The following is a 22,784-nucleotide window of genomic DNA, read 5'->3' on the forward strand; positions in this document are numbered from 1 at the left end:
CGGAAAATTTCATTTCCATCATCAGGGAAACTACAATAATATAAGTTTTAAGGTAAAATCAAAAATATTAATTGTTCATGACTTACATCTTATGTGAGGATGGTTACATTGATGTTAAAGAAAAAATGTTGATACATTGGAGAAGATGAAACTTGATACACAATTCTAAATGCTTGAGGTTATTTTTTATAAAATATTATTATTCGTCAGACCGTTATTCATACCATGCGTGCAGGATTCAAATGAACGAGTCTGAGAATAGAACGTTAAAATGCCAGAGTGACATCTGTCAATTGATAAAACTTATATGCTCTCACTAGGAGTACCAAGTGTACTCTAGTGTATAATGTAAAATTTATGTTTGGTAAAATTATTATGAAAGATTAAATTTAAGATATATTATACAATGGAATTGTTTAAATTGATATTGTTTTTGTAAAAGCTTTTATCTAGAGTCAATAAGTAGGAATAAATTTCACTCAAGTGATTAATGTCTGTTTTTTTATTCATACAATTGTTATTTTCAAAAATGTAAGACATTTCTAGAAAGGACCTCTTAACTGAGGTTGATTCAGTGGCTAATACTTTCATTGCGTTATAATTCATAAGGTGGTCCAAATTATTCACATGGTCTGCTAAAGAGCATCTTTCTGGATGTAATCTACAGTCACTTTTGTGCGAAGTAATTCTAGCACCTAATGATCGTGAAGTTTGGCCAATATATATCCTGTCACATGATTGACACGGAATACTATACACAACATTCACTTGATTTATTAGAGGGACCTTGTCCTTGACTTTGCTATGGATTGATTTAATGGTAAGTACCGTTTTATTGGCTATTTTAATGTTAGGTAAATTTTGAAAAATCCTAGATAGTTTGGGAGTGATCTCCTTGATAAAAGGTAAGGATGTAAAAATGAATTGGGTTGGAGCATCACTAGTTATATTGTCATTGACAGGGAGGGTTAAATTGGAAGTTAAATTATAGTTTTCTAGAGATGTTGGTGTACTGAACAAAATATTATTTATCAAACGGATTGGATAAGAATTTTCTATGAAAAGATTAGCAAGAATTTTAAGATTTTTACTATGGAAGCTTATGTCAGAGATTTTTAGCACTCTATTTTTCAGTTGCTTGACCAAGTTCACTTTCATCGAATGTTTATGATACGATAGGTAGTTCATGTATCTACCTGAGCTGCAAGGTTTTCTGTACCAGTCAATTAAGACTTTGTTATCAGTTGTTCTGATGAACTTTGTGTCCAGGAATGGTACTGACTGCAAGTTATCTTCTGTTTCTATCGTAAACTGAATGTATGGGTCGTAACTGTTGAGAGTGTCAAGAATCTCATTGATGCCATCATGAGGCAATGAAACTATGATATCATCTACATATTTTTTCAAAAAATGAGGTTTAAAGGATAATACTGGTAATACTGTGTCCAATACATCATCCATCACATATGTTGCTAATATTGGAGAAATAGATGCTCCCATGGGAGTTCCAAAGGTTTGCTTATAAAATTTGTTATTGAAGGAAAAGTATGTGCTGTTAAAAAGGAAGGTTAATAATTTGGAAAAGGTTTCTTCATCAATGTTACAATGATTACTTATGTTGCTCCAATTCTTATGGATTGATCTCAGACATGCTTCTAAATAGACGTTACTAAATAAGGAGACTACATCCAGACTAGCTATGATATAGTTTGGAGGTAAAGTAGTGTTATTAAATTTTTCTGTTACTTCAAATGAATCTTTTATATAGTAGTCATTGTCATATTCATATGCTTTGGTCAAAATACAGAAAACATTCAGGTCAAATTTTTTTTGAAAACCCATTTCTTTTGTAACATGAGGATTATGATCAGCCCAAAAATGTTTATTCCTACTATTGAAAATACCATCCCTCGTAAATTTTGATTCGTCGCTCCAAATTATTTTTGACAAAAATTCCCGATCTTCCTGTGTATGAATCAAAAGGGATTCACAAAAATGCATTCTACGTTCGAAGTCTTCTGCATTTAGAGCTTGAACTTTGGTAAATTCATACGGATGCATTCCGTGATTTTTCAAAATTCGTTGTACTGAAGCACATGTGATACACCTAAATATTTTTCTGCACTGCGAATGGAAGCTTCTGTATATGCATAAAAATATGCCTAAACGTTAACAGTATTGTCCTCATTTGGAATAACAGGTTTTGGTAATGGCGCTTTTAACATGGAGCCATAGTTAAGGAAATTATTTTGTAATCTTACAAACTTCTCCTCGTTCATTGGTGTTGATTCAGGATACATTTGGTTGAATTTTCTACAAGTTCTGGCAATGATTTGATCACTTTGTTCATGTGTATAATAAATAATTTCATAAGAACTTCGTTTGAATAATCAATATTTGCATTCATTTTTGGCGATTTCTTGAAACACCGTCAATAACCATTTATCAATTACTTATAAAAGTCACCAAACTGTCATAAGCTTGATATTTCCACGGCTACCTAGAAATCAAATTCTTTAAAAATTATTTTTTGTACAACTGTTATTGAAAATCTCTTTGATAGAAACACTTCAATCAGAAAACCTACCAAAAAATCATTTAGAAAAGTTCACACATGCAGTTCGTGCTATTGGTAATATTAAATCCCTGTGAAGTTACTGACGATGACGAAGTAGTATTCAGTCCAACTGTAGAAAGTCCTTCATGACTAACAAATAATCCTCCTTAAAATAACGTGAGTTGGCGTATGTAGTTGTAACATATGCCTTGTAATCCAAAGACCGTGTGTTCAAATCCCATGGACCCTATACTTTTTTTTATTATCAGCAGTAAAATTATACAAAAAAATTTGTATGATACATTCGTTGAAACTGATTCTATTTTGCTCGTGAGTTTGCTCCACTTACTGACGCTCGTTTTGCAATAATCCCCACTCACAAAATAAAATGCCACTTTCAACACTTGTAGGTAAAACGTGAATAACTATTTTTCCACAAAAACGGCTTTATTAAGAAAACTTGACGATTCAGGTATATGGATATGATATATCATCTTAAAGCATTTTTCATCATCTTTCAATTTATCGATTAATATACAGGGGGTTTCATTTGAAAAAATGAACTTTCGACTACTTTTATGCACAATGGAAATAATAGTAATTTTAGCACGCCCTGTATGATATGGAGTCGATTTCTTGGTGATATTTCAATATATCGAGTTTGTCCAAACTATCATCAAAATATCAACTTTTCATGAATTGAGAGTACTGATATGTACTTAGTTTCAGTTAAGGCTATGTTTTGGACCATATTCAGCACAATTTATTTTTTATCTCGAAAACAGATAGAGATAGGTATAGGACATTATTAACAAAAAAGTATTGAAATACTAGAGCGATTCCAAAAATATATTAATATACGGGGTGTTCCATTTAAATAAATATAATTGCTAGGACTTCTTGATATAAGTGGCAACGCCGCAATGCTGAAAATATTTCAGATCGATAGAACAGGTAAGGAAATGTGGTGAAATTTTCAGAAAAATCATGTTTTGCGTTTTCCAGAAACGTCTAACCTACCATCGACCGTGAGTCACGCTGTATATTATGTGTCTATGACCGTCATCTGAAAGATGAGAGTTTATTCTGGAATTTTCATCATTTTTATGCCTCAAATATTCATTTATACATGCTCATATTACATCACAAACATATCTTGTGTGAGACCATCTCCTAAGAGTTGTATTTTTTGGTGATCAAACTCATTAGTGACATTGAATATCTTCATTGAAGTTCATAATACAATAATTTCCACATAACAGTGTGTTTTGTAATGTATAAAAAATCAACAGGATTAAATTTAATTACCTTGTCTCTAAAAATTTACCGTTTTCTTGTTTCGCGTAAAAGACGAACTCACAGAGTCATTAGTGATAATAAAAATCAACATTGAAGTTCAAATAAAACAATTTTCATATAACAGAATGTGTTGAAATGTATGGAAAATCAACTGAATTTGATTTTATTAACTTGTCCCAATAAATTGAACGTTTTCTTGTTTTGCGTTAAATACGACCCTTCTTTTTCACACCTTGACTTATTGAATGAGCTGATGATCCAAAACAATTACCTGATTCTATTTTCTGTTGATTGTTCCAACTGCAACTTGTTATCGTTGGCCTCGCTTTCGAGTCTCTCAATAACGGCCTCTATTTCTCTATCCCGTTCTTTTCTGCACTGTTCTCTGATAGCCCCTTCTTTCTCCTCTAGAAGTAAAGCCTGTTGTTTCTTGAAATTGTTTTGCCATGTTTCATATTCAAGTTGAGATGATTCTTTGAGAAGTCGTAATTCATTCGAATGTCTGCGAAGTATAACCTAGAAAAAAATCAACTCAAAATTTGTTAGAAATAATCAACAGCTCGCGAGGAAGGCAATCTTTGACCCAAAAACCATTGCGAAGTTCTCCAAGCGGTGCTGTCAGCCCCTAATTTTGTTCAAAAAAGGAAGAGTTGAGATACATCTTATTCAAAAGGACTTCTCAATCCCTATTCGAACTCGTTTTCAGAAAGTATGGAGTTTTGAAATGTCAGCAATAAGTTTTGCGAGAATTTCAAAAATTAAAATGGTACAATTCAGAAATGAATCGTATTCATGAATGAACATTTGCAGTATCACTTCGTGACATAATTTTATGATTCCTTATAGGTTTTGCAGTGAGTCAGGTGGAGTGCAATATAATCCGTTTTTTATGCGTCCCTAATAAAATAATCTGAAGGACTTGAGTTGTGTGCCCGAGGAGGTTTCTCAATTTTCAACCTTTCAACCAATTTTCAAACTACAAAAGCAATCCATCGACTAGGTCTACCCAAAAATGCGTAAACGTAACTTACAGAACAAATAATAGTCCAAGTAAATTTATTAAAAACAATAAAGACAAAACTTCGGTATCGAATAGATCAGGAGTATATGGTTCTTGTCTGAAACTGTATATTTGCCAAACAGGGAGAACATTTTTCCAATGAATTAAAGATCATGAAAGTAGTTTTGTGAATAGAAAGACCAATTCCACATTTGCAAACCACCTTTTAGCAGAAGGACATGAGTTCAGTCATGAATACGACGAAGAGAAGAGTTTGAAACTCAATCTTCAAGAATGTTTGGAAATCAATAGATTCAGGAATTCGGGTAATTTACTGAATGATCAATTGGAATTGTATAACTATCCGTTACTAAATATTTTTTCAAATGTGGAAACTTGAACATAAGCTCTGGTAATTCAATTCATCACTAACTCAGGTAAAAATCAGGCACCTACTTGAAATGTAGGTACAAATTGTAAAAGTAGGAATATCAAGCATTTAATATGTAGAATATAGTTAGTGAAGACACGCCCGAAGAAGGCATTGTGTGGCGAAACAAGTGTTGCTTTTTTTTAAAAATAGTTTGGTGAAAATCTCACAATGGAGTGTTTTTTGAATACGTTAATTATGTCTTGTTATATGTTTTCGATAGTTCACTCTGTGTGCTTACCTGTATCCTATCTTCGAATTCTTCTTGCGCTTGCTTTATGGCTTTTTCCTTTTCTATCACGGCAGCAGCTTCGCGTTCTTCGCATTCTTTGATTCTGTTCGCATGGTCTGCCATCAATCGCCTTCTTTGTTCCTGATACCCTTTTTCTTCAGATTCCACCATTTTTTCGTATCTAAATAGACACAGTTGAAAATGAAATATTGTTAATATTCTACTAGGAGTCGCACGTTTGAAGATGAGACTCCGTTAATCAGTTCGAAAGAATTTCGACTTCTGAGGGTTGTCGCTCGTGGAGGCAATAAAAAAGGGATTTCATTATATTTTTTGGATACTCACAAACATGTTCGTATCTGAAGAAGGGAGACGTTTATTATTCAATACTTTGATACTCCAAGTCTTCTTTCTAGCCTTAGTTTGAGAAAGTGATACTTCTCTCATGAAGAGAAACAATCAACATTTTTTTTGAGAGAAGATAAGTTATGTTTTTCAAATGATCATCAATCAGCGTGAACGTCACCTGCTTTATCTTCTAGCATATGAAATTTCCTCCTGTTTTCTTCAATTACCGTGGCTCAGTTCACCACGAGTTCTTGCCACATGTTCATATGGTCAATAAGGAGTATTATCTTTGAAGTTACGCGCCGCTTGCGAAAAGCAATACAAAGATAACGTCCGGTATTGTAAAAAACAATTCGAGGTATGACATCAGGATAATGCACCTGCTCATTATTCATTGTTCTTTTGCAATTTTTCGGACAAAAACGACACCGTAATCATGTTCAGCCACCGTATTCACCAGATTTGCCCCCCTGCGACTCTTTTCTGTTTCCAAGATTGAAGAAACCCATTAAAAGACGTTTTGCGACGATTGACGAGATAAAAGTTGGATGGCTGACAAAGCTTAAGGACACACCAAAAAGTGCATATAAGAACTGCTTCGATGATTGAATAAACGCTTACACAAGTGTATTATATCTGAGGGGGACTACTTTGAAGGGAATGAAATAGAAATATTTTTTGATCAAATCAAAATTCACCTCATTTTTGAACAGACACTGTATGTTTATTTATTTATGTTTCCGTTATATTTTTTACTCACCCATCAGACAAACGATGAGGTGTTCAATTGTTTGTTATGTATGAATATACCAATTGATTCACTTCTAATTGCACCATTACATAAAAAATTAAATGATAATTCACAACATAGATCATAAACGCAATGAATCAACAAATGCCAAATTATGAAAAAAAAACATCTACCGAAGTCGGCATTATTATTAAACTGTGAAATGCATCTCATGATCATTTGATTATATTGACATTTCCTTGTATGAAGAATTTAAAAACAAATCAGATATAGGGTCTAAAGTGAGTGGGTCTATTCGTCCCTTCTCCGCAACCCATAAGGGTTTATTGTCAGATATAAGTACTTATAGCAGGGGAGCCCACGATGCAAAATGGGGATTTACTCGAGCGTCATTGGGACATATTAGGTTGCAAAGCTTAGATGATAGGAAGAAAAAAATGTTATATAATATATACCTTTTAATCGGTGGGGGAAGCGGCTATAGATTTTCAAATATGTAAAAAATATTGTTGCATGGACATATTCGAGCGCGTCAGATATTGATAGTATCAATGTCCTACGTATTTTTAATAATGATGGTATGTTAATCTGATCGTTTGCATAATGTGGATGGTTGTACGTAAAGGTTAAAAGTGAAAAGAAAAAAAATTCAATCGAGCGCGTCAGATTTTCTAAGGAGGTTTAAGTGCAACAGAAAAAAAATTCTCATTCAATAATCTGACGATTTCGATCTGACGCAAACTCGCAGCCATTATTATAATGTGCAAGAAAAATTTTTTGAAATACTCAAGCGCGTCAGATTAATATATATATATATATATATATATATATATATATATATATATATATATATATATATATATATATATATATATATATAATATTTATATATATATATGCTGTCTCATAATCTGACGATTATCAAGAGAGATTCGCTTAATCTGACAAATACTATATATATTTTTATTTTATTTTTATATACCACTTTTATTTGCAACTGACGTTACTGCAGTTTCGTCCTATAAGGATATTTTCAAACTTAAATATTGTATAAGTTTGAAAATGTCCTTATATATTGTATAAGTATGGAAATGTCCTTATAGGACGAAACTGCTGTAACGTTAGTTACAAATAAAGGTGGTAAAAAAACATGGAAAGTTTAATTTCTCCGTTCTTCATTATGATTTCCCACCACGTAGTAACGGCTGCATCCATCAATTAATTGATTAATCAATCATCATCTTCATCTTCATCACGAACGAGTCTCTGTGATCAGCTGTAATGGTGTCATGGCAACAGAATTCAGAGTGGGGACGGAGTGAGAGAGTAATAGATAGAGAAAAAGTGAATAGAGAAATAGAAACTCGGAGAGGGAAATATAGATGTCAAACAGCTGCACGCATTGAACTTTATCGACGAATTTTTGTTACTTCGGCTTACGGAAATCGTCAGATTATATATTTTTCGTTATCATGAATTATTTCCTTCAAAATAAAAAAAATTTGCTACGCTCGAGAATGTCGAAATGACATTATTTTTTTACAACTTCGCTGCCCTCCCCTTTCTTTACGTCACTCTCAAATTGTTAGATTACTGGAATATATACTTTTTAGCAGGTAATTAACTCACCCTACCTCAATCTGACGCGCTCGAGAATTTCTAATGATCAATTTTTTTTACTAATCTGATCCTTTATCCCTCACAGGCGGCCCTATATATAGGGCTCATATTTGGTGGAGGTACTTAACCGCGTACAAGGTATCCCCCTGTTTATTAATCTGCCGCGCTTTAGTAAATCCCGAAATCCCCGCTTGGGCTCCCCTATTTCTATATTATGTGATAGTTTGGAAACCTCATCAGTCTCAAAGTGAAACTAAAGAAAAACGGTTTGAATAAATATGTGATGAAATTTCAAGAATCAAAAGGATAAGATCAAAAAAAAGCAATGAAAAATTACACGAAGAGATCAATCAAAAATTGAAAATAAATATCAAGTGTTCATGAAGCCGTACAAGAAGGTTCATAACGAGGTAAAATGGATACCAATAATGAAATGGAAATGGGGTTGTGAAGCTACGTATAATTGTCTTGAGAGTTTGGTATGAAAAATTGTCTCGTCATTTTATTGTGAATGTTCCTCAATCCTTCATAAAGAAAAAAGAGTTGAATTTTCAGTTATGAATTGAATTCAGAGAGGATATTTTTATTTCAAACTGATAATAACCTGCAGACTGTGACTCTCCCCTTAAAACAGTACAATTTGAGACTCACCTTTGTCTCATCAGTTCTCTTTCATGAGCTAAGGCCTTCTCTCTTTCTTCTACCAGTTGAGCACGAAGTGCTTCACACTGCTGTTGCATTCTTCTTGCGGCTTTCAGCTCTAAATCTTCTATTTCTTTCTTGTGTATGGCTCTCATGTCAGCTAGTTCCTGTTGTTGCCGTTTTTCCATACTTTGAATTTCGGGTTCGATACTTTTAACAGTAAGTTCCTGAAACCATCAACGTAGTTTGATGAAGTTGTAACGTTTTCGTTCTCACTCATTCCGTATATTTTTGTTTCAAGGTGATCAATGTTCCACCCTGTATATTGCTCCTGTTTAGGAATTGCAAAAGGTAGTAATATTTTCACCAACTAGTTTTCCTAAACCACCCAATCTGATAAAAACGTATCAACCTACCTCCCATGTACACATGTACAGTGTCCACGCCCATGTAAATAATCATAAATGTTATTGGAATAATCTTGAGCTGACTCGTTCAACGTTTATTTTGAAAGCTGTATATTGGTAAATTGTCAAGGAGCACCTTTACACACACGCAAATGATATTGTGTTGACAAATTTGCCTTTTCGCATTCCATCTCTCTTTTCTTCTAATAAACTGTTAGACTTCGTTTAGTTTCGATAGTCTCTAGTGTGTGAACTCTATGAAAATCCCACAAATTTGACAGAATTATTTCTGAGAACGACAAGCTGTCGACAAACTGAATTCAGATAGGGAGTACCGATCCCTTTTAATTAGAAGCGAATCCATGTTATGTGATGCATAATGGCAGCACCCTTTTGTGTTTGATAATAAAAATATTGACTTTCGGAGAATCTAGTTGTCGATTCATTTGAAGAAGAGAACCCTCTTGGTACCAGAGATTAGTCCACTACTCCATTGTGTTTATATTATCCCGAAGGATTTGGGAACGTTAATCAGGGCCACAAGACTGTTCCTTTTCACTGATTCGGCTCCATTTATCCATTTTGATGTCCTCTTTGACTCGAACAGAGGTATTTTCTACTATAGTCCAGATTTACCAATTCCTAGCGAGTGACAAGACGAAAAGAAAAACTACAACCACTTCTCCTTTCTTATTGCTTGAAAACCTCATCAACTCAGTTATAGATAGAGTTCTTCGAGTATTATAGTTTTGATTCAATATTAAAGTTCTTAAATTCAATATTTAACTGTTTATATTTAATCATTCGAACAAACCATTCATAATTATCTATATGAATTTGTTATATTCATCAATATTCAAGCCCTTTTGAGGTAACATAACTTCACAAAAACATTTTATTCTCCAATAGGAAAAATTCATGAATTTTACCCTGGGTACACACTTTTTCCTATATATTTATATATACAGCAAATTATCCGTCAAGTACGCTTAGGAAGGTTCAATATATATGATCGTATGCTTTGTTTTAATTGCATAATACGTACGAATTAATATTTATCTCATTAAATAATATGAAATTGGGTATGTTTTTTTCCATTTCAGCTGTTGTATCTACTTTCTACCTTAGGTTTCTGATCTTTTCCAAAAAAGACCTTATAAAAAAGACAGTGGCGCCCTTATTGTATACTTATTTTATTTAACAGAATAACAGTAATCAATCCACTCCCATATGCCGCCGACGAACAGCTGTCCGAACTACTTTACCATGTTTTCTCTTTTGTAAAAATACAAAACAGGGAAAAAGAATAACAAAGTCAGAAAACTCCATTATTGATTTGGATTAATCCACGAGAGAGTGAAGTCATTTGTAGGCTTCTGATGAATCAGAGTTCGTGTCTTGAAGTGTTAGCATATCGAAGTAATGCAGCCCTGACTTTAAGTAACCCCAATCACACTTTCTTACTCGTTACTCGAGAAGAAATCTGTGAAGAAGAGAATCGCTCAGATTACTAACTGTTGAATCAACTCACTACTTTCACGATGTCAATCATTTTGATGTATTAGTGCAGAATGGAATTGGAAATGTACCCAACTAACAGCCTAAAAGAGGCATAATAGCGTGTAACCAATTTCTCTGTGATGCATGATTCATCACAGAAATCAAATGCTTCAGATGGCTTGTATCTCTCGATTGGTATACGAATGATCCATAATTTTCTTTTCGATATTTTTGATTCTTCATTAACAATCGATACAGTATAAAGACACAACTGTTATTTTTTACCAATAATCAATCATTTCCAAAAAAACCAAAGTTCACAACTTCGACGCTAAATACAGAATAATAAAATGAAAACAACAATTCCTAACATATAACAAAAAAAGTTCCCGAAGTTGAATGTAAATGAAATTATAAATATACAACGTAGATAAGAAAAAAATTGTTGAAAACCTTTATTTTTTGTGTTTTATTGTCGATCCATCTCTCCCTCCTCATTTTCTCACCAGCGATTTGCATTTCTTTCAACTTCTTGATTTCCACTTGATGTTTATGCTCCAGAGCTTTCGTATTGCTGTTATATCTGTCTTCCAGAATTCTCATTTCTTGAATCAAACCTTCGCATTGCTGATTCAGGACTTTTTTGTCTGCAATCAATTGATCGATAAACTTTTGATGACGTTTAATCACTTCTTCATACTCTTCTTTCTGCTGAGTTAATTTTTGCTTCACTATTTCTTCGGTTTGTTTATTCTGTTTCATCACCTGATCTCTGAGGCTAGAGAGTTCGTCTTGAAGTAAGGAAACGCATGATGTTTTTTCTTTTATTCGTAGGCTCGAGTCGATGACTTGCTGAACAAGTTCTTCTTTACTGAGAGCAAGTAAGTCTTCTGATCTATATGTTTCGAAAAATAACGTGTCAGTATTTACACAGAAAACAAAATATTGTTAACTCACTTTGGGATTGTATCCAGTTTGATAGATGACTGGACCATTTCAGATACTATTTTGGCATTTTGTTTTGCAGATTCCAAAGATTTAGAACAGTTCCTATCGACTTCATCCAAGAATGAAAGGAGATCTCTGAAACATTACGAAAGTGTAATAATTATCATGAATTATTATTAACTATTTACTTATATTCAGACTTTGTTTCGTTTTTCTTACTGTTGGTGTGAAAACACCTATGTTGATCGTTAATTTCAGAAAATGTCACGTTTCTTCCACTATTTGGTTTCGAAGGAATGTCTTTGGTGTTCGCTCTATCAACGAACGTATGGTTTTCTATGCAGTTCTTTGGGTTGTTGGTGATCTTCAATGAATGAATTTTATCTCGTTTGAAGGAACAATTGTCATCAACATTCTCGTATACCTTGTTGTTCAGACTTAGATTGACCATTTTCTTAACCGTGGCTATTGTCATATCTGAAAACAAAAATTTTCACTAGCACATATTCTTTGAAAAACATTATTTTCCAGAAAAAAGTTGATGTTCCTTGAGTTCTTGTGTTTCTATCCTTTCACGAATAAATGAATATAGATTAACAAAGAATCAGCTCAAGTGTAACAAAGGCTAACTGAAAAGTTAGAGTGTGATATAAACCATTGAACAGTCCAATCAGTCAATAACTTGACGTATTCATAATATTCGTTCACAATTACAAAAAGTATACCATAATTTATTTATTTATAATATTTATCGACGGCTAGGGATACGAACAGAATAAAACCAGAAAATATTTTTATTTTGCATATGGAAGATAGTGACTAAACAATATACAGGGTGTTTAAAATTTGATCCTCACCATCAGGATCTCGGAAACTATGAGAGATACGAAGATGGTTGAATTAGTGCAAAGTTGCGCATATACCTGTCTAACAATATGCCGTTGAAAAAGTTCGGAAATTCCTAGTATATTCGGAGGTATCCGGAAAAAACAGAAATTTCCGCAAATGGTTTTTATTTTCTTCCTGCTTTGTTCTTCAAAGGATTCGAAAATAAATTGCACTTCCACATTACGACTTTTTCTTTGCTACATAATGGTGTTTTCAGATTTGCTTTTCGAAGTTTCGTCTTCCATCATATACTTCATTTTTTCTTATTAGCGCTACATCGGATTCCTTCTGTTTTGAATAGAACCATATTTTACCTTTTCAATGATGCATCATAAGTTATCATGTTTTTTCGGAAAATTGAAGATATTGAAAAACGTTTATTCTTATCATAAGCTTTGATGTTTCTGAATTTGACTTTCAATTTGTTACACTTAATGACATTTTATTATTGTACAAGTCATTGAATTTTTGTCGAAAAATGGCTTTCACGAATGGAGAAAAAAAAGATGATACAAATTCATCACAAATACGATAGAAACAGTGTAGGACATCGGAAATGTATTTAAACTTATATCCCGAAAGACGAAAACCACATCAAACTATGTTCAAATTATTGAATCAAAATATCACTGAGTTTGGTTCATTTGAAAAGCCGAAGAAAAAATACGGAGACAGAATAGACCAGGAAACTGAAGAAAATTTGATAAATGAGGTATATGTATGAGGTCAGTTAGACGGAATTTCATTTGACAGAATTCTGAATGGAGAAACCTATCACCAGTTTTTAATGTTGATTTTCAAAGACTATTTGGATGATCTACCTACAACAATATCTGGTTTCAACGTGACGGTACTCCATCGCACAATACCAAACGAGTATCTCATTACTTGACTGAAAGATTTGGTGATAAATGGATAGGGAATAATGGGCTGGTAAAGTGGCCAGCATGGTCTCCAGACTTAAGTGTTATGGATACATTCTTATGGGGTACACTTAAAAAATAGAGTTTATGATCAGAGGAAATATCAAAATATTGAAGACCTTCAGCACAGCATTGTTAGAGAGTTCGGAAGATTGAGGAGGAGAGAAATAAATCGTGCAGTGAATAATATTCGAAGAAGGGTACAGTTGTGTTATCATGAACAAAACTAGCATTTTGAGCATTTGCTGTGATTTCCTTTTGTCTTTAAATTATAGTTAATTATTGTTATTTGTTCAAAGGACACAATGTCTGATTTATCTCATACAAACCTTATTTATCAAATTTTGTTTGTTGATTCTGTCTCCGTATTCTTTCATTTCATTGGCTTTTCAAACTAACCAAACTCGATGAGATTTTGATCCAATAACTTGAACATAATTCGATGTCTTCTTTCGGGATACAAGTTTAAATACATTTACGATATCCTAACACTGTTTCGATCGTATTTGTAATAAATTTGTATCATATCTCTTTTTTCTTCATTCGTGAAAGCCATTTTTCGCCAAAAATTCAATCACTTGTACAATAACAAAATGTCGTTGAGGGTAACAATTTGAAAGTCAAATTTGAAAACATCTAAGTCAAAGCCTATTATGATAAGAAATGATTTTTTCCAATATCTACAATTTTTCGAAAAAGAATGATAACTTATGAGATACATCATCAAAAAGGTAAAATCTGGTTCTATTCAAAACAGAAAGAATCCAATATAGCGCCCATAAGAAAAACAAAGTTGATGATGGTGAACGTAAGACGAAACGTCGGATAGCAAATCTGAAAACACCATTATGTAGCAGAGAAAAAGTGTCACAATGTGGAAGTGCAATTTATATTCGAATCCTCCAAATATTAAAGCCAGATATCTCCGTATATACTCGTAATTTTAGATTTTTCTCAACGGCATATTATTAGTCAGGTAAATGCACAACTTTGCCCCAATTCAACCATCTTCGTATCTCTCATAGTTTCCGAGATCTTAATGGTGAGGATCGAATTTGAAACACCCTGTATAAACATCAACTGCATTACACCAGTAACGGATATGAGAAAAATTAAATAAACAATATACGAAGAACTGATAACTAATCAAAGATAAATATAGATTTCACATAATTTTCAAATCTATGGAAGGTTTTTCAATATCATTACAATAACGATCTGACAATTTTGCATGAAGGAGAGTTTTTACTTGAATTGGTTTTTCTCAATGTGGTAACAGAGATATTCATAGTTTCGCAAGTCCCTGCAAGGTGTATTCAATAAAATTTTTGTTATCAACTTCTGACGACGACACGATTATTGAATATTTTGTACAACAATAATATATTTGACATTTTCCACCTATCTGTGAGAGATAACAGAAAACTGAATATTTCTGGGTATAACAACAAAACACAATTTCAAATGGCGATATACACCTACAGAAACAAGCTCCATCATACCCGCAAGTTCAAACTACCTACAATCAAACAAAATGGCTGCCTATAACGCATTCATGTACAAAACTTTAAGGATACCATTCAGCCTTAAAGCCCGGAACAAGGAAAGGAAAACCATACACCAAATAGCGAACGAGAACGGATACACCCAAAAGACAATAGATACATTAGAAAGTAAAATCAAACAAAAAATACAGACAAGGATCAAACTACTCCAACAGATGAAACAACACAACGATGGACTGCATTCACATACGTAGATCACCAAACCAAAAAACTTCAAACAAATTCTATATCGGCCAAACCAAGAAAAAACTGATCCAAAGATACGACGAGCATAAAAATGCATACATAAACTGAATAATTTATAAATCAAACCTCGCAACATACGCCATACAAAACAATCATAACTTTCCCCCACCAGAGAACATTAACTCATGAAACAAGTCAATGAAGGAAACCGTATGGACATCTGGGAAAACTTAAACATCCATAAAATTAACGTCATAATTCACTTATCGAGGAACAAATACAAATCAAACACAACAAGACCTAACATTCAATATACTACAAAAAACCATACACATTCCCGGAAACAGTAAACCTAGAGAAAATCCACCACAAAGGATATTACCTGATGTAACCCAAATGCAGGCAAATTTACCTACAGTACCTGCAGTACCTGCCCTAAGACGTTCTAACCGCATAAAAGAATAAACAAGAGGATGAAACGTTCAATTTCAGTAGAGCCTAGAAGATGATAGCACAGCCAGCTATCGAAAGCGCTCGCTTATAATAAATAGAAGTTATAAAGCTTCAAATATCACTTGGCTCAAGCTGCTGAAGCCAAATTTAGTCAAACAAAAGTTTCAGGTGCCTTGAAGGAATGATTTATGCAACTTAAAATTTCTAAGTATTATTATGGAATTCAATATAAGACAAAATGTTATATTGATTAGGTAACATCAAACGAGTTATCTTCTAGAATATCCCAATTTTTATCTATTAGAAGTGAATATGAATAAAATTCACTTAAATGATTGACGTCTGTTTTTTTATTTAGTCAATTTTGCCACTGTGAGATGAGCAATTTCTAAGAATAGTCTCTTCGAAACATTCTTTTCTTAGCTGAAATTTTGACAGAATCAGAATCAATTGCATGACCCTCCCTGTGGACATGTTCCCTGAGTGCAAACCTCTCAGGGTGAAGCCCGCAATCACTTTAATGTGAGGAAATACGGTCTTTAAAAAGTCTGGCTGTTTGATCTATATACACACATCGGAAAAGTCTAGGAATATTTTTAAAAATGGCAATAATTTTTTTTTAGATCGCTTTAGGGAAAAAAAGTTGACGGGTGATTATTAAACGAATGTAACTTACAACAAAATTTATTAAATGGTCAAAAATACTGAGTGCGCATATAAGCACCCCGAAAAAAAATCATAATACAAAAAAAATTGGAATCAGTACAAAGTATGGCCTCCACGCTGGTTTATTACGGCCCTACATCTATCGTGCATCGACAAAATGAGATTGTCAATGTCTTGTTGAGGTACATTTGCCCATTCAGCGATTAAAAGCTCTCTCAATTGAAACGTTGTGTGAATGTTCCCCATATGCGGAGTAATTCTTCGTTGAAGCATGTCCCACACATGCTCGATGGGATTCAGGTCAGGTGATTGTGCTGGCCATGGCAATACATCAACTCCTTCGTTGGCGAGCCAGTTAGTCACTAGACGCGCGACATGTGGACGAGCATTATCGTGCATTAGGTGGAAGTTTTCACCAACAGCACCAGCAAACGGACGGACGATAGGTAGAAGAATGGTGTCGAGGTACTGTCGAGCTGTGAGGGAGCGATTTGGAAAAACGAGATCGGTTCTGCCGCCGATCATGATTCCGCCCCATAGCATTACTGTACCACCTCTGTATGTGTGGACTTCCTGGACGTGTCTCAAACGTTCATTATTTCCAGGTCGTCTCCACAGTCTTACTCGACGAGAATCTGGATGAAATCCAAATCTGGATTCGTCTGTAAACAAAACTGTGGCCCAATCATTTGCATCCCAGTTTTGATGTTCTTGACACCACTCTAATCTTCTACCGCGATTGCCTCTCGACAAGGGTGGACATCTAAGTGGCCTTCTGTTGTGGAGATCTGCTTCATGCAGTCAATTTCTGACAGTATCACGACCAATGGTTACCTGGTGCGTCTGCTGCAACACGTTAACCAACTCAGGTGCTGTGATTGTCGGTTGTCTTCTTGCGGTTAAGACCAAAAATCGGTCTTGAACTGCAGTTGTAGCGCGTCCTCGCCCTGGATGTTGTTCGGCTGGACTGCCAGTTTCACGGAAACGCCGCCACAATCGTCTGATAACACTTTAGGAGACTCCCAAACGAAGAGCTACATCATTTTGTCGCATGCCACCTTGAAGGAGCCCTACAGCTCTATTCATCTCAGCCAATGGTAAGTGATGGCGTTCCATGTTAAAGCACAATATTTCTAGTTTAATTGCTGAGCAAGAACTGCATAGAATGTACAAACTCGACACTTTCAGATTATTCATTTTAGCCGAAAACCTACAGTTTGTAAAAAACTTGATAAAAGATTAGTTACCGTTTTTGCATGCTTTGTTCAACCAATAGAAACCTACAGGGTGGTCGAGTGTACCAATTTAATCGAAATTAAACGACCTCATGCATTTATTTTTATGATATTTAGTATGTTATAAAAATATCCCTAGACTTTTCCGATGTGTGTATTTGGTACGGCAATCAGAGCAAGGAATATTGTAAATTGATTTTGATTGAAATTTTTTTGAAATCGTCATTGACGCTTGAAAAAAGAAAGTTTATTGTGAAAATAATTCCGGAAGAGTTTAGGAGTGATATCATTCATTAAGCAACTGAGATATTGGTCACAGTTTATCACACACTCAGTTTGGCACCACTTATTAACAAATTCTACGAAAAACTATTTTACACGTTAAGATTCTTGACGAAATATGCAATGGAAAATATTAGTGAATCTGTATTATGCAACAAATTGCTATATGAGATTCTCAACTTGGGTTTAAAATTCTCTTTGAAAAAGATTTTCATTTTGTATAAGTCAATGAAATGAATAATTGCTGAAATCGAATGAATATTCATGCGGAGGTATACCCAAGAACTGAAACCCCTCATAACTACTGAAATTTATATTCACGAATTGTGTTTCAGTTGATTCATGACTATCCAACATTCTCTGAGAATAGCACATAGCACCAATATCGCATGCCCTTCATCAGAAAATATATTCATCTCTCGAACCGAAAATTATGAATGATAAGGAAACTAGACAGTCAGCACCTGGTATAGATATCTCAAATCAAAATTGAGAACCTTCTTATATGGATTTTAGTAGTATTTTCACGTGTTTCCATGTATCTTTCACTCACTATATTATTTAATTTGAATGTTTTTTACTGAAATTTACATTACATGCGCGTGAACGTACATGCATACACCTATGGATTTTTTGTATATCCGTTTGGATATCCTGATGAATTGTTATATGTAAAAAAATACAGTTTCAATATTACATATAAAATTATAGAAATGATATTCTCCAGTTCTGGTGTTTTGAAACAGTGCTTGTTTTGGAATAATTCATGTACTCACGTGATTTTTTATCTTCCTCTTCTAATGCTTCCAAAATTGAAACAATATCGTCAAAACTTCCTTCAAGATTCTTCTTGTCTTCATCGTGCTGGGGCATATTACTTTTCACAACGGATTCATCTACTGACACCGATTTCTCGATTTCTTCTACGTTGCTCAATATGTCTAAATAACTCGCCTTCTTAGAGCTACTATTTGTGAGAGTTTTGTTACATTTCGTCATCCAGGAATCGATTTCTTGAAATTTCTGTGAATCAGTTTCAGTATATTTCGGTTTGTCCTTTATAGATTTTGCTTGAAAATTAGGTTTTGCTTTGACAGTGCTCTGGGGTTTCTGCATGATAGTTGATTTGTGCTGAATTTGTTTATTTTTGACGGAATTTCTGTTAACATTTTCTTTATTGTCAAAGGAACTCTTGAAGTCTGTTTTCTCATTCTCATCGAATAATAAATCCAAGTCAATTTCAGAGACATTTGGTATATTTCCTTCGTCATCCCATGGTAGAATGGTCTTTTTAACAATTTTGCTATTGTCAGTCAAGTTCTTATCCATGAGCCCATGTTCTTTTTTCAGTTCTTGAAAATATTTATCAGTTTGCATTTCTTTGCGACTGATTGTTTCTTCTGCCCAATTTTCAGAAAGATATTCCTTATCATGTAGGTCGGTAGGTATTGAGGTTATTTCCATATCGGAAGACATTTCATTTTTGCTTTGACTAGACAAGAAGTTTGTGATAGGGCCTACTTTATTTTCATTTTCAAGAAACTTTTCCGTATCCATGTTGTCTCCGACATCACACATGTTTTCTACTGATGTGTGTTTCTCAAAGTAATTTTCATCAACTTTGTCGTTCCTATTTGATGGTTGAAAATTCTTTTCAGAGATAGATTGATACTTCAAAGCAAGATATGCACTAATGGCGTCCATGCCTTTATCGTCTTTAGCGGATTTTGTGAACTGTACTGAAGATGATTCTGGTTTTTCCAGTTTCTTTGGAAGGGGCGGTTTGGAAGTAATTCCTGGAAGTAAATCTGATGTTTCGTAATTTCCTATCGTCACATTTTCTGAAACCCAAATTTTCTTTAATGTATAAATGAACTGAAGTAAAGTCAGAAGAAGAATATATCAGAATTCTCACCATTTGTTTCAACTTTTATTTGTTCTATTCTCTTCTGTTCATTGTCTTCTGAAGAGAAAGAACTGTGTTCCTCGCAACTGTTGTCTTTACTCTGCAAGCTGCGGATAGCATAGTCTGTATTCTCGCTCAAATCTGGAGTAATCGGGTGTTTGTTGTTCCTCCACGATTTTATTGGTTCCTGTAACATATCCTTCAAAACGTCCGAAGATGGCAATGTTTCATCTGAAATTTAAGGAATTGGCATATGGAAAATGAAATCTGTAGATGATAATATTGTTAAAAATCATGCCCTAAAGGAAATAACGCCGGCCATCATTGGTAGCCATAAACCAGTCGTGACGTAGCCGAGAGCGCGCACATGTACGATGTTCGCTGCCGTTCTAGATGTAGCGGGAATTATGCTACCGATTTCGATAGAACTCTGGCGAAATTTTCTAGCGCATTCGATTACGATATATAAACTCTAACCACGAGCATATCGATACAGTCAAGTGAAAGTTACAATGCCGTACGCGAAGTAATCTAGTGAGGCGATAGACATTCGAATCATAGTTGAAGTATAAGGGTTTGTTGTATTTAAAGTAAAATGAAGTTCGATCATTGTTTACCATAGTCAATTATTGGTCAACCCACGGGAAAAAACGTAACAATATTCATAAATGATGGACATTGAATTCTAATGTATTTTTGAATAGAACGTACGAATAACAAAAATGTTTTCGACTGGGGGTTCAAGAAAAATGCAGAAGATGTGATGTCAGTCTTCCTGTTTTTTTTAATTGCCTAAGCAATCTTCTTGCTCAGGCAATGGCAGTTCAAACTACTACACTTATCATGACACTGAATGTTATTCTCGGGATTCGACTTGTTCAACAGAAATATACAAAATGTTGGCAAATTGATGTCACCAACAATGGAACAATAAATTAAAATTACTTGTACCATATTAACTCAACCTGGCTGATTATATTGATACTTCGAAATTAACCATAGGTCCACACTAGACCTGACTTGACTTTGTTAAGTCCTTGACTTTGTCTTCTTCGACTTTGTCTTCGTGAGTCTTCTATAGATAATGCGTTCAGATGTGAATCAGAATATGATGCTATACTAAAATTGAATTGTTTTTGTCCACTCCAATGCTGATTTGACATGAAGATGATTGCACTAGTTATAACAAGTTCTCTTTTTAGAGGAGCTCTGATCGTTTTCTACTAGATTTTCAGAGTATCGACGATTTCACGCTTGCTAGATTTATGGTGAATGAATTTGTAATTCAGGTTCATTGCGAGTTGGTTAGTTGAAAACACTTGTTGTGGAACCTCTTCACCCTCACGTTGGTTTTCAACAGATAACGTTTCATACCATTTATTATCTATTATACATTAACGAAATGGTAAGAAACCATTTCTATACTTAGAGCTTCTTGTTGGTTTTTTCGACAGATAACGTTTCATACCATTTCATGTATAAGTCATACACAAGTCAATAAAAATATTTTCGGACAGTCAAGCGGCGGTGGAAGGTCTTGGCTCCTACCGAACACCGTCTAAATTGGTAGCAAATTGCCAAAAACGCAAATGCAATTTGATAACACTGTAGGTAAAAAAATTTTTTCGAAACAAAAAACAAAAACTCTGATGAATATGCAATCACACGTCGTTTATAAAATCAACTGCAAGAATTGTCCAGAATGTTATGTAGGACAAACGGGACGTTACTTTAAAAACAGGTTGAACATGAAAGAGATACAAGGAAGTTGAATGTTGCCAATCCAACAGCCCTCGTTGAATACACAAGAGAAAACAACCATAGTTTTGTTATTGCAAACCCCAAGATTTTAGATATTCAACCTTTATTAGGTAAACGACTGTTTAGTGAGATGATCCACATTTTCGAACAAAAAAGTGTTAACACTAGAAAGGACATAGAAGGACTGGATAGTGCTTATTTTAATTCACTAAATCGTATTCCTTAATATTTTAAGACACATAAGTTATCCTGTGTGATTTGACATCCTTCTATTGTTTACCATTTTTTTAAAGGCGACCACAAACGTCCATTCCTAATCAGTTTGTCTCCCTTGATATCTTTATCATTTTTAATGTGTCTGTGTTATATGTGTTTTCCTTTGGTTAGTCCTCATTTTCGTTTGTACCTATGTTGCCGACACATATATTTTAAACGTTTTTTTTTGACATGGATAACTAATGTTTGGTAAGTGCACCTGTTTGTTTCTCTTTTACATAATATTAGATTCTATGAACTTCATGAATTTTGCAATATGTATTGGCATATACTGTTCACTCATAAAATTATTGTATTATAGAGCCCTGATGATGGATTTAGTAAAGTCCGAAACGTTAGCATACAACCAAATTGTTTATCTACGAACATTTTTGATCCTTTTCCCAACCAATAGAAAAAACCGCATTTAGAAATATTTTGGGTCACCGAACCAGGCAAAATTGGTTATGAATTTCAATCAGATTTTATTCACAGGATTTCTAGACATTATACTCAATTTTTTCATGGAGAAACTTTCGTCATATAGTTTTATATCTTAAAACTTATGAGACATAGATTTTCTCCAGCAACTCTGCTACAACAGCCAGGATTTTTTTTCACCAGAGGCCTTTTATTGTAGTGGCTGAATAATTGAAAGTAAGAATCTTGATGAATTCTAGAAGACAGGAAAGTTTGAGCGGAAAACTTTTCTTGTTGAGAGGGAGCTATAATGAAATTTTGACAATGATTTCTCTTTGAGCAGAAAAAAATATTGTTTGAAACAAGGAATGGTACATTTATCTATCTCGTATTGATCTTTCTGAATAACGTTTTCGATAACTCACTAGTGGAGATCCGTGTTCATGAAAAAGGTAGCATTCTCATTGCCTGCCAAAAGAAGAAGAAGAAGAAGGATTTATTATTGTATAT

At 34.0% G+C, this 22,784-nt stretch overlaps 1 protein-coding gene across 4 annotated transcripts in view; it reads right to left on the reverse strand.

Moving 5' to 3' along the window:
• Positions 1-22,784, reverse strand: part of LOC111505493 (centrosomal protein dilatory) — a 52,753-nt gene that overhangs the window by 13,649 nt on the left and 16,320 nt on the right. For all 4 annotated transcript variants that reach the window (XM_074180018.1, XM_074180015.1, XM_074180016.1 and 1 more), the window contains 8 exons: positions 19,848-20,069; positions 18,709-19,773; positions 11,923-12,211; positions 11,744-11,869; positions 11,240-11,681; positions 8,889-9,106; positions 5,528-5,699; positions 4,128-4,372 (listed from right to left, as the gene is read on the reverse strand). In XM_074180018.1, the coding sequence (XP_074036119.1) occupies positions 4,128-4,372; positions 5,528-5,699; positions 8,889-9,106; positions 11,240-11,681; positions 11,744-11,869; positions 11,923-12,211; positions 18,709-19,773; positions 19,848-20,034 (2,744 nt within the window). In that variant the 5' untranslated portion in view covers positions 20,035-20,069. The remainder of the gene's footprint in view (positions 1-4,127; positions 4,373-5,527; positions 5,700-8,888; positions 9,107-11,239; positions 11,682-11,743; positions 11,870-11,922; positions 12,212-18,708; positions 19,774-19,847; positions 20,070-22,784) is intronic.

Source organism: Leptinotarsa decemlineata, unplaced genomic scaffold, assembly GCF_025532065.1.
Source record: "Leptinotarsa decemlineata unplaced genomic scaffold, Ldec_3_MD MMD2_tig00026282_RagTag_RagTag, whole genome shotgun sequence".
NCBI lineage: Eukaryota > Metazoa > Arthropoda > Insecta > Coleoptera > Chrysomelidae > Leptinotarsa > Leptinotarsa decemlineata.